Here is an 18807-nt window from a genome sequence, read left to right as displayed (position 1 = left end):
CACTTAACCGTTGATGACTGAGGAGGTGTAGGGGCAGTGTTGAGTAGTAGATTAATAGTGGAAAAAAGGATTCTGGAGTTTCCAGCGTTTTCTGTAATGATTTTTAGAGAAGTAGTCTTTCCTTTGCCTATATATTGCAGCACAATATATACATAAAATAGACATAGGCATAACATGAGCGTAAATTAGAGAGAATAAAAGCAATGCAGAGAGTAAGAAAAGGGTAAAAGCAATGCAGGTAATAACAATATGTCTGTTTGATGAATTAACAGAATATCACACCTGTGACCTAGAGTAGCCACTTCTTCACAGCCAAGCCTGGTGTGGAATAATGAACTACCTGTCTGTTCCACTAGTCCTGTGGACTAGATTAGCCCGGTGTGGAATAATGAACTACCTGTCTGTTCCACTAGAACTGTGGACTAGATTAGCCCGGTGTGGAATAATGAACTACCTGTCTGTTCCACTAGACCTGTGGACTAGATTAGCCCGGTGTGGAATAATGAACTACCTGTCTGTTCCACTACACCTGTGGACTAGATTAGCCCGGTGTGGAATAATGAACTACCTGTCTGTTCCACTACACCTGTGGACTAGATTAGCTGCTTCCTCACACCTGATGTGGAGTTGGAGTATGTTGGGAGACAGGGACACACTGAACTAATCTACACCTCTGTTTGTTTTCCAGGGTATTTAAGAAAGCAAGTCCCAATGGAAAGGTGAGTCATCATATACTTATATAAATTTACCTGTGATCATAATGTTATTAGAGAAAATCGGTTGCCTGACGCAATGGGTCTTTATGAAGCAGAGGTACCTGTCCGCTACAATATTACTACATTATTACAACTTTGCTTTGAGAATACCTCTTCAAGAACTGGAAGAATCAAAACAACAGGCTGTCCCCTACTTCTGTCCCCTACTTCTGTCCCCTACTTCTGTCCCCTACTTCAGACAGGTCAGCATGTCCCCTCCTGCTAGCCTACTAGTATTATTATTATTATTATTATTATTATTATTATTATTATTACACTATGGTAATTACATACTCATGATTACCTCAGCTCAGAACTAGGCAAAATCTGCATATGGCTCGCTGATAACAAACTATCATTACACATGGGCAAAACAGAGTCCATTCTCTTCGGTTCAAATAACAAACTCAGCAAGACCGACGGCTTCTCAGTTACAGTGGGTGACAATATTGTCACAAGGAAAGAAGATATTACCTACCTGGGTTCCATCCTAGAGGCAAATCTTTCCTGTGACAAAATGGCATCCAATGTAATAAAAAAAGTCAACCAACGAACTCGATTCTTGTACCGGATCTCCTCACTGGTAAACAAGAATACCCTGAAGACTCTGGCAGGAGCACTCATTCAAGGGTACTACGACTATGCTTGCACCTCATGGTACCAAAGCACCTCAAAGGCGCTAAAAACAAAATTACAAACATCTCAAAACAAACTGGTCAGACTACTGCTTGACCTTACTCCTAGAACCCACCTCACCCCTGCCCACTTTGACAACCTAGGATGGCTTAGAGTAGACGACAGAGTACAGCAACTTGCAATGGGCCTGGTCTACAAGATACACTATACGACCAAGGTACCCATGTACATGTCAAAATACTTCCCAAAGGTCAGTGAATACCACGATCACAACACCAGAGGGAGCTCCACAAATCATGTTAAACCCAGATTCGGCTCAAACAAGGGACTAAACACGTTTCGCAATTATGCCACATCAATGTGAAACGCCCTACCCAAAGCTGTAAAGGAATGTGAATCACTACCCACTTTCAAAAACACTCTCAAAAAACACCTACGGGAGACTGCAATTCGAAACTGGCCCCTGTAAATGTCCTAACACAACCCCCTCCAATGTACAGTAAATTACCAAGTATGGTCTTGTCAATATTCCAATGTACAGTTTTGCTTGTACAGGTGTACAGTGTCCCCCACCCACCCCTCCTACCCAACCCCCCCCCCCACCCAACCACCTCCAATGTACAGTCCCCCCCCCCCCCCCCCCCACCTACCCAACCTCCTCCAATGTACAGTTTCTACGTCAAAAGTATATACTCTCTTTTCTGGACTCTTTTCTTATCACAAACACTACTGTATTTGCAAATCTGGTATGTCATAAATGTATAGATGTAGCAGTACTGTCTATCTGTATGTCATGTATGTCATATATGATGAATTGAAAATGGGGGACCCTGATGTAAACAAGACGAAAGTCTTTCGCTGGTCTGCATCCCCTTAACAATTGTATGTATTGAGCTGTACTGTACTGTACCCATTCTGCAATCTGTTAATAAAGTTTTCAATCAATCAATCAATCAAACCTTAAAAAAACATGATTACTCATGATGTTAACCAAGGTACCACTGGTCAAACAGTATCTATAATTGAGGTACTTGAATTTATAGTTTAGATGATTTACTGTAGGTATTTTAAAATATAAATTATGATTAGCAGGAGGGAACAGGCTGTAGGAGGGGACAGAAGGAGGGGACAGGCTGTAGGAGGGAAGAGAAGGAGGGGACAGGCTGTAGAAAATGACAGGCTGTAGGAGGGGAGAGAAGGAGGGGACAGGCTGTAGGAGGGGAAAGGTTGTAGGAGGGGAGAGAAGGAGGGGACAGGCTGTAGAAGAGGACATGCTGTCGGAGGGGACAGGTTGTAGGAGGGGACAGAAGGAGGGGACAGGTTGTAGGAGGGGACAGAAGGAGGGGACAGACTAGAAGAGGACATGCTGTAGGAGGGGAGAGAAGGAGGGGACAGACTATAAGAGGACAGGCTGTAGGAGGGGAGAGAAGGAGGGGACAGACTAGAAGAGGAAAGGCTGTAGGAGGGAAGAGAAGGAGGGAACAGACTAGAAGAGGACATGCTGTAGGAGGGAAGAGAAGGAGGGGACAGCTGAAAGAGGACAGGCTGTAGGAGAGGAAAGAAGGAGGGGACAGGCTGTAGAAGAGGACAGGCTGTAGGAGGGGAGAGAAGGAGGGGACAGGCTATAGAAGAGGACAGGCTGTAGGAGGGGAGAGAAGGAGGGGACAGGTTGTAGGAGGGGACAGAAGGAGGGGACAGGCTGTAGAAGAGGACAGACGGTGAGGACAGGTAGAAGACAGACGGTGAGGAGGATAGGTAGAAGACAGACGGTGAGGAGGATAGGTAGAAGACACACGGTGAGGAGGATAGGTAGAAGACACACGGTGAGGAGGATAGGTAGAAGACAGATGGTGAGGAGGATAGGTAGAAGACAGATGGTGAGGAGGATAGGTAGAAGACACACGGTGAGGAGGATAGGTAGAAGACACACGGTGAGGAGGATAGGTAGAAGACAGATGGTGAGGAGGATAGGTAGAAGACAGATGGTGAGGAGGATAGGTAGAAGACACATGGTGAGGAGGATAGGTAGAAGATACACAGTGAGGAGGATAGGTAGAAGACAGATGGTGAGGAGGATAGGTAGAAGACAGACGGTGAGGAGGATAGGTAGAAGACAGACGGTGAGGAGGATAGGTGTAGGTAGCAGGAGGAAGGGTAGAGAATAGAGAGAAGAAAATCTAGTCAATACATACATTTATAAAATAATATTAAAATCAAGAAAATAGACATATGAATACAAATAAAATACATATACAAATCCCCTTAAGACAATACAAATATATAAACCAAAAACTCATTTAATACTTCACCAGCTGTCCTACAGCTACACTGTGACGTCTCTGTCCCTTCATCCCTTCTCGGTCACTTCCTGTCTGATCACAGATATCTATATACTCATAAGATCTATGAAAGGTGTCCACAAATCTTCCTCCTTACCCTTTACAATGCCAGTTTGTTTGATAGTGCCAGACTGTTAGACATCTCTTTGGTGAAAAGGGAAGAGTTTAAGAATGGAATAGGATAAATACTGGTCTACTCAGCACTCAGGTGGGTGATGTCGTTCCTCGGAGAACCCCACGCAGGAAGACTCCCTCGTCTTTGTTCTCTCTAATATTTATTCACTAGAAGCAGAGGAACGATGTGTGACTCTTCCCAGGTTTCACTCTGCTCTGCTCTCATCTCCTCTCATCTCCCCTCCTACCTACATTATTGACTGTATTGCAATTCTGGACTAAATCGCTCACATCTAACAACAAACGTATATTATATTTAATCCATTGGCATTTCGTCCCTATACACGCTACAAATGCATATGATCGGTATATTATGTTCCATCATGAATGCATGAAAGGGGGGGGGGGTCGTTTCTGATTAATTGATTGTCAATAACGTCATTCGTTAGTACAACAACATACGCTGATCAGGGCGATGGCTATGAAAACAAGGCACAATCAAGCTGAAATTGACGTTAAATTGCTCTTACCTGTGGCCGGTGGGATTCCAAAAAGAATATTCCAATTATTTGATTGCCATCTGGTAGATCGTATGTCCATTTGGCCCACGACATAACCCACCACAGCATAATGAATCGGGTGTCCCGAAAACTATTCAATGCGATCGGTCCAGGTTACTAGAAAAGTCCGCCCGGAGGAATTTCATCAGTCTCAAAGGAAGTGCTACACCGGCCGCAGCCCACCAGGTGGCGGTATTGGACTTTTGCGATCTCAGACTAATTCCCTATGGTAACACCAGGCTCCCTGGATGGATATGAATGGAAATAGCGAATAAAATAAATAACGATCAAATATCATGTATATATATACATGGTTGGCGTTCAACGATTGGCGGACAAACACGTATAAAATCGTTGTTGGCAGGAAATGAGTTAATACGAATAATAAATCCATGTGGTTTCTCCCTGTTCCACAACTGTGAGCAGATATGATCTGTGTTACTGTCTTGATGATGCAATGTCTTGTGCCAGTCCCCTCTGAGCCTGATAACAATAACAATAAGAAGAAGAAGAAGAATAACAACAACAACAACAACTACAATAATAATAATAATAATAATAATAATAATAATAATAATAATAATAATAATAATAATAATAATAATAATAATAATAATAATAATAATAATAATAATAATAATAATAATAATAATAATAATAATAAACATTATTTATATAGCACCTTTCATACAAGTAAACTTTATTTGTATAGCACCTTTCACAGATAAAATCACAAAGTGCTTCACAGAAGTAAAACATAGCAATAGAGATGAACGCACTACACATAAAACAATTCTGACACATCGTAAGCATAGGCATAACATAAGAAAATTAAATAACTAAATATGAGTGCAACATAAATGTCAGTCCTAAAAACAAAACAACAATTATAAATAAATAAACAAAGTATACAACCAGGAATTAATTAAAAGCCTGTCTGAATAAAAACGTTTTCAACTGTTCCTTAACACAATGGCGCCCGACCACGGATATATACATGTTTCGAATCCATGCTTAACCCTTTATCTGCCAGGGATTATTCTGATCTTAATCCACTGTCTGCCAGTACTGTAAGTCTATGGAGATGTTCCCCTTCTTTGCAGGGCTATAACTTTTTAAATTGTATTGCTAAATTGACATTACTATGGCCCATTCAACGTCAAATATCTATCGTTTAGGATGTAGCAACGTTCTACTTTTTCATTCACATATTCATACAAAAATACCGTCTAAAGTATAAATATGTTTTTATCATTTTCTGCAGCATTCTGCAGAACGCGAGTTATAGCTATAAATACATATATTACATCATTAAATGTAGTTTGATACCGATTGACGTCAGATAAAAAATGTCAATTGTACAAGGTCCTACACGTCATGCCTCATCATCTGCTGGTGACCGGAGGGGGGGGGGGTTATAAGTCCGTGGCCGACGTTAAATCATTCATGTAGTATGGGCGATACATAGATCACAGCAGTTTATATGGATCATAATAATCAAACACGCTGAAACTTACCGCAGCTTCCTCTGACCGTTGGGTGGTCAGCGTGGAGCAGAAAGTTCGCGATTATGGGATGTTGATATATGCGATCCATGTCCAGGTTGTATAATGCTATATACGTCCAAATCATGTTGTTTATCGAGTTATTGGCAACGGATCGCTATCCAGTGTGTCGAGCTGGAGTCTCGCTAGCGATAGCGAGTGGCCGGACGAAATATGGGTGAGCACCACTTCCGGCGCGTCACTTCCGGTTTTGGCGATTCGCCGATCGGCCACCAGATGGCGGTCTTGAACCGTTGGAGAGTTGAGAGGAGATCAACAGCAAGTCTCAAGTCTCCGTGGGTGAAATATGATTGCCATCACAGATTTTTGAAATATTGATCTCAAAGACGCCTTACGTCGTCATTGGCAGATTACGCATGGCGAGCAATGATGTGGTAACACGTTCTTGGCGAGAAAAGGGTTAAAGGACCGAAGGACGGATATATCCGTGGCAAGTTGTTTTGGCTTTTATTCCATTTTAATAACCTATTCAAGGTCGCCGAGCTGCACTGCAGATGTACCCTACTCTTTGAATTCGAGAAAGTGCATTACCGGCCAGATCCTCTTACGGGCGCTATCGTGATAATGCAGTGTTCCCTGTGGCCGAAGTTGTCTTCTTTTTCTTTTTTTTATCTCTAATGTAGTTTTCTACTCACCTGAAGCGATAGCTATTGTCTGTTGCACGGAATACGTTTTGGATCGCGAATTTCACTATGCAATAAGGGGATTTATCATCAGCCAATGGACATATCGATCTACCAGATGGCGATCGATAACGGGGAAATGCTCTGGGGGCTCCAACCGGGTCATGGTAAGATCTTTTTCACGTAAATTACAGCCCGATCGGGCCTTGTTATGATACGATACGATCAGCGTATGTGGCTACTTAGACGAACACGGTTATTGGTAATCAATAATAAGAAACAACGTCTCCCGCCCCCCCCCCCCTTTCATGCATACATGCTTGAGGATCGTGCCGATCATATGCAGTTTGAGTTTTAACTGTAGCTTATGTATAACGGAAATGCCATTGGATATAACGTTAGTAGCTATTAGCCCTTTATCTAGCCTTCCAGGAAATATACTAGACCAAATGCCGTATAACGCTTATATTCACGGCGCTATAAAATGAGAACGTATTGATGATTTTTTTTTTCTTTAAGCCATTTTGAAGGGACGGTTTATGGACTCAATTGACAATGAGAATGGACAGATAGCAACACTATAAAGTATAGATTTAGCTCTACAAACAGCCCCAAGTCTGTTTACATTTGCTGGTCCTCTAGAGATTTATTAGACGCATCCCAATGGCCCCGAATGTGTTAAAAGTGGATAGGGAGTCAAGTGAACGCATAGAAAGGGGGAGGGTGTTCCAAAGGGTAGGGGCCATAAATTGGAAGGACCGGTCACCTTTTGTTATTAACCGGGTCCGTGGGACAACCAGGAGATTTTGGTGGGAGGACCTAAGTGCACGACTGGGGGAGTAGGGGCGCAGTAAATAAAAAATGTACACAGGGGATTTACCTTGGAGGGCTTTAAAAGTTAAAACAAGAATTTTAAAATGGACACGATAATTAATGGGGAGCCAATGTAGAGTGGATAAAATGGGGGTGATGTGGGCAAGCCTACTTGTCCCAGTTAAAAGCCTTGCCACTGCATTTTGAATGATTTGCAAGCGGTTTAGCACAGATTTATCCAGACAGGTAAACATTTAATTGCAATAGTACAGGCGTGATGAAATAAAAGCATGGATGATCATTTCCATTTCAGCTCTAGAAACAACAAATCTTAATTTGGCAATATTTCTGAGCTGATAAAAACATGACCGTGTGAGCTGGTTGACATGGCTGTTAAAAGACAGAGTCATCAAAAATTACACCTAAGTTCCTCACATAAGGTTTGACACACTGACCTAAAGGTCCAATAGAATTTTTTATAATGGGGATGATGTGGTCGGGAGCAATAATGAGGGCTTCTGTCTTACTTGCATTAAGCTGAAGGAAATTATCAGCCATCCAGCTCTTGATGGCATCGATGCATTCATTAATAATGCAAAAACTATTACACTCACTGGGCTTAAAAGAACAATACAATTGGATGTCATCCGCATAAAATTGATAAAATATTCCATTAAAACGTTTAATAATCTGGCTTAGGGGAAACATATATAGGGAGAACAGCATTGGCCCTAGCACAGAACCCTGCGGAACCCCACAGGACAGTGGGGTAGAGTCCGACATGAACTGACCCATTGACACAGAAAAGCTTCTATCAGCTAGGTAAGATGAGAACCATCTCAGTGCTGACCCACTGATCCCAAACACATCATTGAGCCTACACACCATAACCACATGATCAACCGTGTCAAAGGCTGCGCTGAGGTCCAATAAAACTAATAGTGTGTGTTTACCATCATCTGCAGCCATTACAATGTCATTGGTAACCTTAAGAAGGGCTGTTTCGGTGGAATGAAATTTCCGAAAGCCTGATTGGAATGCGTCATGCAGATTATGGGTTTCTAGAACCATGCACCTTCTCCAGCACCTTGGACAGCAGAGGTAGTTTGTAGGAAGAGGAATCTAGGTTAGCCTTTTTTAAAAGAGGTTGAACTATGGCATGTTTAAAATGGCTAGGGACAGAACCTGATGCCAGAGAGCGGTTAATTATTGACAGAATTGTGGGACCAATTGAGTCAAGGACCTCTAAAATCAGGGATGAGGGAACAGCATCAAGGGGATTAAAAGAGGGTTTCGTTTTGTGCAGCACTATAGAAACCTGCTCTAAGGTGACTGGAGAGAACGAGTCTAGCAGCGTGAGAGGAGGAGAGACAGTGGTAGGAAGGCTGGCAGAAAGGGATGAGGGGCAGATGCCTGCTCTAACACCACTGACCTTATCCACAAAATAATTGAAAAAGTTATTACAGTCAGTATAAGAATATACAGGTACACATGGAGGCACAGGAGCAACAATAGTATTGATTGTTTCAAACAAAACCCTTGACAAGAATTGCAGCCCAAAGTGTTTCACAGCAGTGATGTATAGACACAAAATAGACATAGGCATAACATTTACATAAAGTCTGCACACTTATAGACAGGCATAAAATGAGCAGAGAATTGACATTAAAACCTCCCTGACCATTTTAAAATAGATTTCTGTCATTTTAATCTATGAAAGGTAATAAGAAATAAAATCATTTCTGTCATTAAAATCTATAAAAAAGGATTGTGATAGATGTTAAAATGTCCAGCCCCAAGAGGGCTTCCTGCACAGGTCCCACCTCCAAGGTCTGAGGCCCCACTTAAAAGCAAAAGTGATAAAGTGCAGACATACGTACATGTAGAATGAGTATGTACACAAATAGACAGAATAAGAGCAGTGCAATAAAATATACATACATTTGCATAGAATAGGCAGAGTAAAATAGAATAGACAGAGTCAAATAGAATAGACAGAGTCAAATAGAATAGACAGAGTAAAATTGTGCAATAGTGCAGTGCAATACAATTGTTCTCAGTACAACAATCACAGTGCATGCAATGAGTCCAAGCAGCAGAGTGTATTAAAAGGCTAAGATGAAGAGGTACGTTTTGAGCTTACTTTTGAAAATATTTAGTGATCTAGCCTCCCTGATGTCCATAGGTAGGGTATTCCATAGCTTTATCTAGCCTCCCTGTAACACTTCCTCCGGTCCTGGCCCTGTGGGACCTGGGCCCCGTTCCATGTACCGGGATAACCGAGTTAGCCGGATAACTTTAGCTGGATAACTGGGTTAGCCTGACTTTCCGATTTCATGTACCTGGATTTTCCAAATCACCATGACAACATATCCAAAAGTTTGAGCCTGGTCGAAAGCAGAGTTCAAGTTCAAGTTAGCCTGAACTATCGCCACGCCCCCGCAAAGAAGTGACAGCCCGTTTCCTGAAACTATTCCCACAGTCTACGATCTGCATTATACCATTCTGAATTACGTTTTTGTGCTCCATTCTTCCAGAGGGGGCTTTTGAAATGTAAAATAGACCCAAAATGCTGATATTAAATTCACTTTGTCCTAAATAATGCACGTTATATATACCGTGGCGACGGTGGCGCTCGCTCGTGCGATGTACACATGATGTGGTTATTTTAATTGTAACTGGGATTAAGATGTCTGATGAGATGCGCTGTTTGACGGATTTGAGAAATTGAACGAGCCGTTGACGTCACATTAATGAATGAGTATAAAGAGATAAACTTCATTCAAAACAAAGGATATTCTAAACACGGGTCTCTCGTTCATTAATGTATAAACAATGAATTTATCCCATCTGGCCCAGTGGCCCAGCGGTAGTGCTCATGCCTGCCAATTCTGCGACCGGGGTTCAAATCCCGGTGTTTCCAATATGATTTTTTTGAATATAATATTAATGATTATACGCCAAAGTAGCCTGGTTTTAAGTTAAAATATTATAAATCTACATGCATTGAGGATGTCATTCTTTATATAGCTCTCAACGTGCACCAAATTGAATTATTCCTATATTGCAAAAAGAAGGACCCCGGTCTTGAACCCGGGTCGTCCGTGTGGAAGTCAAAAGAACAACCCGTTGGACCACATTGGAGATAAGTAAAACATTGACTATACATCAATCAATGGGCAAGAAAGCCGTCTCGTAATTCTGTATAACAGTTAACTAGTTATTTTCGCTAGCAAGATCTCATTTGATTATTCAATCCAGCAGGCAAGTTTAAAGAAATATAATCTGATTGATTGAGGTAATGAGGGACTTAGAATTAGCCTATAGATAACGCATTTAACTTGTCGGCAAGGCGATTGAGCCTATTGCAATCTGTCAATAAAGTCTTAAATCAATTAATCAATCAATGCCGTTGAGAATCAGGGTCTCTGCCATCGATACGTGCTGGCTTTCCACCTAAAACGGGAGCGCGCATCTAGCCTGACTTGAGCCTGACTCTCAAGTCTGGCTTGAGTTAACGAGACTGAATCCTCCTTTGTGAAACAGGAAAATCCCGGCTTTGAACATCGGGTTAACTGAAGCTGGATAATGGACATGTTGATCGACTTAGTTGAACCACGTACATGAAACAGGGCCCAGGACTCAGACAGTATTCACAAGTACCTCCCATTAACAATAACCCTCAGTCTACATTGCCACCCGGTGGGCTGATGCCAATCTGGCATCAGCTCACACACCAACTTATTGTTATTTATTGTCAGTTGTGTTTGTTGTGTTTATTATCTGTTGTCTCCACTTTGTTAGTCTTGTGTTCCCCTGTCTGTGGTTTGTAATTATGTTTTAGTCTGGTTGTTTGTTATTGTTTTCCCAGTACTCTGTGCTCTATTGTTTCTGTCTACCACACCTGTGTCTTGTTTGTAAATTACCCTCTGTGTCTTGTCAATTAGTCTTGTGTATATAGTCCTGTCTGTCCTGCCCTGCTGTGCGCGGTCATTGTTAAATGTTACCTGTGTCGTGTATGTACCTTGTGTGTTAGTAAACTGTTCATCGTCACGCTCTGTCTCCGGTCTCATCTATACTCTGCCATCTGGGTCCATCTGTCCATCATGCCAAAGAAGCGTAGGACTAATCGTAACAGAATGACCGCGCCGAACTTGGACCCGGCAGAGAGGAGAGACGGAGCCAGCTTCACGCTCGGGATCCTGGGCGCTTCCGTCCTGCGTGCCGACCAGGCGACCGCTATGGGTCTGGCACCATGGGACGCAGTGGCTGGGCCAGCGGCACCGATGATATCGGGTGCTTGCGCCGCAGCCACCCCGGTGCTGGATCCCTGGGTGGGAAGTCGCCTGGTCCGCAGGGGAGCGTCGGGGACGGGGCGCGGATCCCGACGCCACAGCCCCAGGGGAGGGGGATTCCAGGACCGCAGGTCTTCCTCGCCGGCCTGGTCGAGGTCTCCTCCGCCCTGGGAGGTTCCAGAAGACGAGCCACCACCATGGCAGACCTGGAGGAAGACGTCGGATTCCGCTGCCGGAGGGACCCCGGTTGGGGGTCCTGCACCGCGTCCTGTCGCCAGGGAGCCTCCGGTTCGGGGTTCGGCGGGGGGTCTCGCCACCGTGGAGACCCCAGCCCCAGGTCGCGCTCCGGAGCCGTCGTCTCTTCCTCCCATCCTTCCCTGCTCCAGCCCTCCTCGTCAGCCCCCTCCCCCCGTTCCTGTTCCCGCAGGCCCCGTCCCTCGAACCCCCATCCTCCCCCCTCTTCTTTTCGCCGATGCGGCTTCCGTCCCCCCCACCCTCCCCGTTCCCGGGGGGCCTGTTGGGTCGCCTGGGAGTCGACCTTCGAGGGCGGGGTACTGTAACACTTCCTCCGGTCCTGGCCCTGTGGGACCAGGACTCAGACAGTATTCACAAGTACCTCCCATTAACAATAACCCTCAGTCTATATTGCCACCCGGTGGGCTGATGCCAATCTGGCATCAGCTCACACACCAACTTATTGTTATTTATTGTCAGTTGTGTTTGTTGTGTTTATTATCTGTTGTCTCCACTTTGTTAGTCTTGTGTTCCCCTGTCTGTGGTTTGTAATTATGTTTTAGTCTGGTTGTTTGTTATTGTTTTCCCAGTACTCTGTGCTCTATTGTTTCTGTCTACCACACCTGTGTCTTGTTTGTAAATTACCCTCTGTGTCTTGTCAATTAGTCTTGTGTATATAGTCCTGTCTGTCCTGCCCTGCTGTGCGCGGTCATTGTTAAATGTTACCTGTGTCGTGTATGTACCTTGTGTGTTAGTAAACTGTTCATCGTCACGCTCTGTCTCCGGTCTCATCTATACTCTGCCATCTGGGTCCATCTGTCCATCATGCCAAAGAAGCGTAGGACTAATCGTAACACTCCCTAATGTACATAGGTAGGGTATTCCATAGCTTTATCTAGCCTCCCTGATGTCCATAGGTAGGGTGTTCCATAGCTTTATCTAGCCTCCCTAATGTACATAGGTAGGGTATTCCATAGCTTTATCTAGCCTCCCTAATGTCCATAGGTAGGGTGTTCTATAGCTTTATCTGTCTTAGTATTAGGTAAGACCTGACCCCAATGACCCGCGTCAAACAGCCCAATAGCTCCTACAGGTCAATAATAGTCATTTGAAAAAGGGTCCATGCTTCCTGTGTCATCATCAACCAGGGAAATCCGTTTCTATTGATTCTGTAATTGTTTTTCTTCCATCAATACAAGATGGTATTCTATTCCATCCATTGCAAGCCAACGCCCCCCCCCCCCCCCCCCCTCCATCCATTAACTCAACTGGACTGTCACTGTACTATTTATTTGCACTAGCACTATTGCACTTGGGACATTGATGTTATTATTATTATTATTGAGGACATTGGGACATTGATATTATATTATTATTATTGATATTATTATTTTGCACATGCTATATTCAGTATGTTTGTATGCCAGTGGTGATGCTCTAAACTCAATTTTGTTGTACCAACAATGACAATAAAGATTATATTCTATTATCTTTTTTTATTAAATTTAAAAAAAATAATACATCCACAGGTTCGCCACTGGGGCACCCCAAAAAATATTCATGAATGAATTTATAATTGTAAAAATGTTTAACAAGCGGGTCCAAAATGAATGTTGTTCACATGTTGCTGCATGTATCCCCTCCTTACTTCCCATTTCCTCACATGGAATGCACCTGATTGGATAAGTAACACGCTGGTGCTCTAGTGCGACATCTAGTGGCTGCATGTTATCTATACCGCCTATACCGGAAATTAGCACAATGAATGGAAGTGGACATGGCCGGTTAGCCTTCGGGAGAGGTGTTAGTTGGACAATGCCTAGGCTAACCGGCCATGTCCGCTTCCATTCATTGTGCTAAGCTGGGCTAATGTGCAGCCAGATAACGCACAGAGAAAAAACTGGTATCTATCTTCTTGTCTCTCTCTGGAGAAGATGATAAGCGAATTTCCCAAAATGTTGGCATGTTCTTTTAACTGTTCAAGATCATTGGAATATCAGTTGGTGGATTTTCCGTTTAATGACCTGTGTTGATGGAAAATTACCTATGAATATTCATCAATCAATATCTGAAATGAAGATATACAATAAAAAAAAAAAACTAACCTTCGTACTGTCTTTTTCTATTATGCACTTTGCTAACTACGTAATGTACCTTGCCTATATTACTACCTACTATGCTAATATGTCTTTACTACTATGCACTCAAGTCTGTAGCACTCAAGTTCAACACTGTTTGACGAACAACATCACTTACCCTTAGCTGCCAGAGTAGTAATACCCTTCCTTCCTGCTGACTTCGCGTTCAGCTAAATGACTAAATGTATGAAATGTAATGGCTCGACTAAGGTCTGTTCTCCTGTCCTCAGCTCACTGTGTATCTGGGAAAGCGAGACTTTGTGGACCACGTGGATCTGGTGGAGCCTGTGGGTAAGAACTGCTTCTCTGCTGTAACTCTACTTATACACCTGCATATAACCCCTCTATATACTCACTATACACCTGCATATAACCCCTCTATATACTCACCGTGCACCTGCATATAACCCCTCTATATACTCACCATACACCTGCATATAACCCCTCAATATACTCACCATACACCTGCATATAACCCCTCAATATACTCACCATACACCTGCATATAACCCCTCAATATACTCACCATACACCTGCATATAACCCCTCTATATACTCACCATACACCTGCATATAACCCCTCAATATACTCACCATACACCTGCATATAACCCCTCTATATACTCACTACACACCTGCATATAACCCCTCTATATACTCACCGTGCACCTGCATATAACCCCTCTATAAACTCACCGTACACCTGCATATAACCCCTCTATAAACTCACCGTACACCTGCATATAACCCCTCTATATACTCACCGTGCACCTGCATATAACCCCTCTATATACTCACCGTACACCTGCATATAACCCCTCTATAAACTCACCGTACACCTGCATATAACCCCTCTATATACTCACCATACACCTGCATATAACCCCTCTATATACTCACTATACACCTGCATATAACCCCTCTATATACTCACCATACACCTGCATATAACCCCTCTATATACTCACCATACACCTGCATATAACCCCTCTATATACTCACTATACACCTGCATATAACCCCTCTATATACTCACCATACACCTGCATATAACCCCTCTATATACTCACCATACACCTGCATATAACCCCTCTATATACCTACTATACACCTGCATATAACCCCTCTATATACTCACCATACACCTGCATATAACCCCTCTATATACTCACCATACACCTGCATATAACCCCTCTATAAACTCACTAATCACCTGCATATAACCCCTCTATATACTCACCATACACCTGCATATAACCCCTCTATATACTCACCATACACCTGCATATAACCCCTCTATATACTCACCATACACCTGCATATAACCCCTCAATATACTCACCATACACCTGCATATAACCCCTCTATATACTCACCATACACCTGCATATAACCCCTCAATATACTCACCATACACCTGCATATAACCCCTCTATATACTCACTACACACCTGCATATAACCCCTCTATATACTTACTTGTACACCTGTATATATACCCATGGCCTGGTGGTACCGTCTGTGCTGCAAAAATCCCACCTCTACCTACAGGGTTCGTACGGGTGCTGGAAATCCTTGAAAATGCTTGTATTTCAATGTGCTGTTTTCAAGGTTTTAAATGTGCTTGAATTGTGTATAAAGTGCTGGAAAGTTATTGAAATTGTAATTGCACTTTATACGTAATAATAAATCGCTATATGACTGAATAGTTTGGTTTTTAGACAAAGATATAAAATAAGTCGGAGCAACTCGCGAGCCTATTTTTGCTTTCGCCTTTCACGCAAAATGAAATGTGGCTCGGCTCTACCCGTAGTGTTTTTACCTGTGCCATCTGAGAACAGCGCGTGTGTGTGGTCAAAATGCCGGGAGGCTGCCGTTTTAATGAGCTCTGGCTCGGAGATATCAAATATAATTCATGGTTAAAAAGAGGAGAACATCCTCGAGTAGCCGTGTGCAAAATATGCAGAAAGGATTTTTACCATGTGGGAGTCTGCACGTTCGAGCCACGTTGAAAGGTGAGCCACTGAGCCATGGGTGTTATTAACGTGTATCGGCCTGGCTCGCCAGGTAACTAAGTTCGAGACTACAAGTGCTCCACACCTGTCTCCGTAAATGTTTGTTATAAAAATACCACTTCAATAATCGAAATAGTCAAGTAACAGGCAGAATACACTATTGGAATTACAAACTCATGTTTACCGGACTCTGTTTTTCACCGCAGTGTTGTAGCATGTAGCATAGCTTAACGTTAGGCAAATCAACGTTAGCTACCGGTAATTTCCTTTCATGTATTTCAAAACACGAAAACTTGTTGTGTATTGAAATGGTATTTTATTTTTATAACGGAACATTTACGGAGACTGGTGTGGAACTGGTGTGGAGCAGTTGTAGGTTGGAACGCAGTAACGTACTGTCTACCTGTATGTCATAAATGTTATGATGAATTGAAAATGGGGCACCCTGATGTAAACAAGACGAAAGTATTTCTCTGGTCTGCAACCATTTAACAATTGTGTGTATTGAGCCATAGTGTATTGTACCCATTCTGCAATCTGTTAATAATGTTTTCAATCAAACGTGACGAGCCAGGCCAATTTTAGCATGTTTATTTATGGAATATGCAATCTAACAGCTAACGTGAACTTTACAGTTAATTACATGGATAATAATGTTAAGGTAGTTAGTTCATTCCAGGCCATCATTAGGCTCTAAAATTCATAGGCATTAGATGTCAACATTAAACAATAAACACTCTTAAAGTTAAGTGCAACCAGTGAGATTAAATTAATAAAACACTTTGTTTTATTTATAACATGCTGCTCTTTTTTATTTAGGGAAGAAGCATCAAATTCTGATGAAAGCACGTCTAAATCCAGGTCCTGCATTAGTGGATTATTTCCAGCAGACAAGCAATGCATCAAGCAGCACAGCTACATCCACATCAACAACCAGCAGTGTAGTGAGAGCCAGAGCAGCCAGTGGAGTAGCTTGCAGTGGAGTTGATTAATTGATTGATTGATTGAAAACTTTATTAACAGATTGCAGAATGGGTACAATACAGTACGGCTCAATACACACAATTGTTAAGGGGATGCAGACCAGAGAAAGACTTTCGTCTTGTTTACATCAGGGTCCCCCATGTTCAATTCATCATGACATTTATGACATACAGATATACAGTACGTTACTGCATAACAGATCGGCTCAGCCAGGTTATATATGATGCCAAGTCTACATAATTTTGGTTGTTTAGCACAATAACATCTGATTTAATGTGATGGAAGAAGTGAAATAATAATTTTGAGTAAATATTTAATTTACCACAGCCGCATAAGATGCTGGAAAATCTTGAAAATGCACCTTGAAAATGCACCTTGAAAATGCTTGAAAAGTGCTTGCATTTTGCCTTGGAAAAGGTGTACAAACCCTGTACCTAGCTTGTTCTTTGATTAAAAGGAGTTCCATCAAGAACTGTTGCTACCTACATGCAGCAATTGCTTGGCGCTCAGTTTCTTTGAGAGTCATGACGGAAGATGTTTTTCCATTGCCTGAACTGGAGAAGGTTCCCCCGAGATTTGAACTGGGATCACTGGATTCAGAGTCCAGAGTGCTAACCATTACACCATGGAGCTTCTGAGCACAGGGTTGTGAAGGTTCCAATCACAACAATCAGTCACGTTTGTTCAGTTTTAATGTTATATTGACCACGTAACTGCTGGCTCCAACATTTCCGATCAATAAAGGACAATTCTCCTTGCTTTGGAATCAGGAACTACTTCTCTTTCTTGCCTCAAGAAGATTTATACTCCAATGTGTTTTCACCATCAGAAGCAAAACGGTAGACCGAAAAGCCCTGGACAGGTACTGCCTGAAATCAGAACTGCCTCATTGATTCCAACACACACATGAAGTCCTTAGATTCTTTGTGAAAGTATTGTTTACATCAGGTTATACAACGGCATGCAAATTTCTCGATTCCGATTGGCTGAAACAGTCATTTTACACGTGTTTATTCTTCACAATTCCACGCTGCTGGCCCAGGACCCGCCCACAACCGAATCACATCACATCACTCCGCCGGATCACAAGATGCCGGACAATAATTTAACAAATGGATATGTTGATAACGACTAAATATCAAGCGATTCTGTCACAGCGAATGTCTTAGTGCTTTAAACAATGTTGGATGATGTAATTGATGGGTCTTGAATCATTGTGTAACAAAAGAAAAATCGCGGATTGATTGATTGATTAATTTGCTATTCTTTTTTCAATTTCTTTTTCCTTTCGACTGTCAGCGCTGGCTCTAGTCTCCACCCACCGCCACACACCCCCCCCCACACACACACACACACACACACACACACACACACACACACACACACACACACACACACACACACACACACACGCACACACACACACACACACACTCCTGTCTGCAACGCGGGGGATAGTCAGACTGAGAGAGAGCTGGGTGCTGCGCTGTTCTAAGTGAGCATGGCCTATTGAGTTGATTGATTGATTGATTGATTGCTAATTGTATTACTGTACGCTTGGTTTCCAACTGGTTAAGTTTAGGCCCTCTACAGTAGGTTTAAAAAAATAAATAAAAAAATAGGGCGAAGAAAACTTTTTTTTTCTATAGGGCAAAGAAAACCTTTTAATTTGTTTTACCTACTTTCTATAGAAGCATCTAACAATGAAGTTCTATAGAAAGTAGGTCTGCATCCCCT

The 18807-nt window shown here is 42.5% G+C and overlaps 1 protein-coding gene across 1 annotated transcript in view; it reads left to right on the top strand.

Moving 5' to 3' along the window:
• The window catches only part of arrb1 (arrestin, beta 1), a gene marked incomplete at both ends in the record, with an annotated part of 145909 nt that overhangs the window by 88167 nt on the left and 38935 nt on the right, over nt 1-18807 (top strand). The window contains 2 exons of the mRNA XM_084321664.1: nt 689-719; nt 14303-14363. Coding sequence (XP_084177790.1) covers nt 689-719; nt 14303-14363 — 92 coding nt within the window. The remainder of the gene's footprint in view (nt 1-688; nt 720-14302; nt 14364-18807) is intronic.

This window comes from Notolepis coatsorum (assembly GCF_963971535.1).
Source record: "Notolepis coatsorum genome assembly, chromosome: 1".
NCBI classification, from domain to species: domain Eukaryota; kingdom Metazoa; phylum Chordata; class Actinopteri; order Aulopiformes; family Paralepididae; genus Notolepis; species Notolepis coatsorum.
This window is presented reverse-complemented; position numbering and strand designations above follow the sequence as displayed.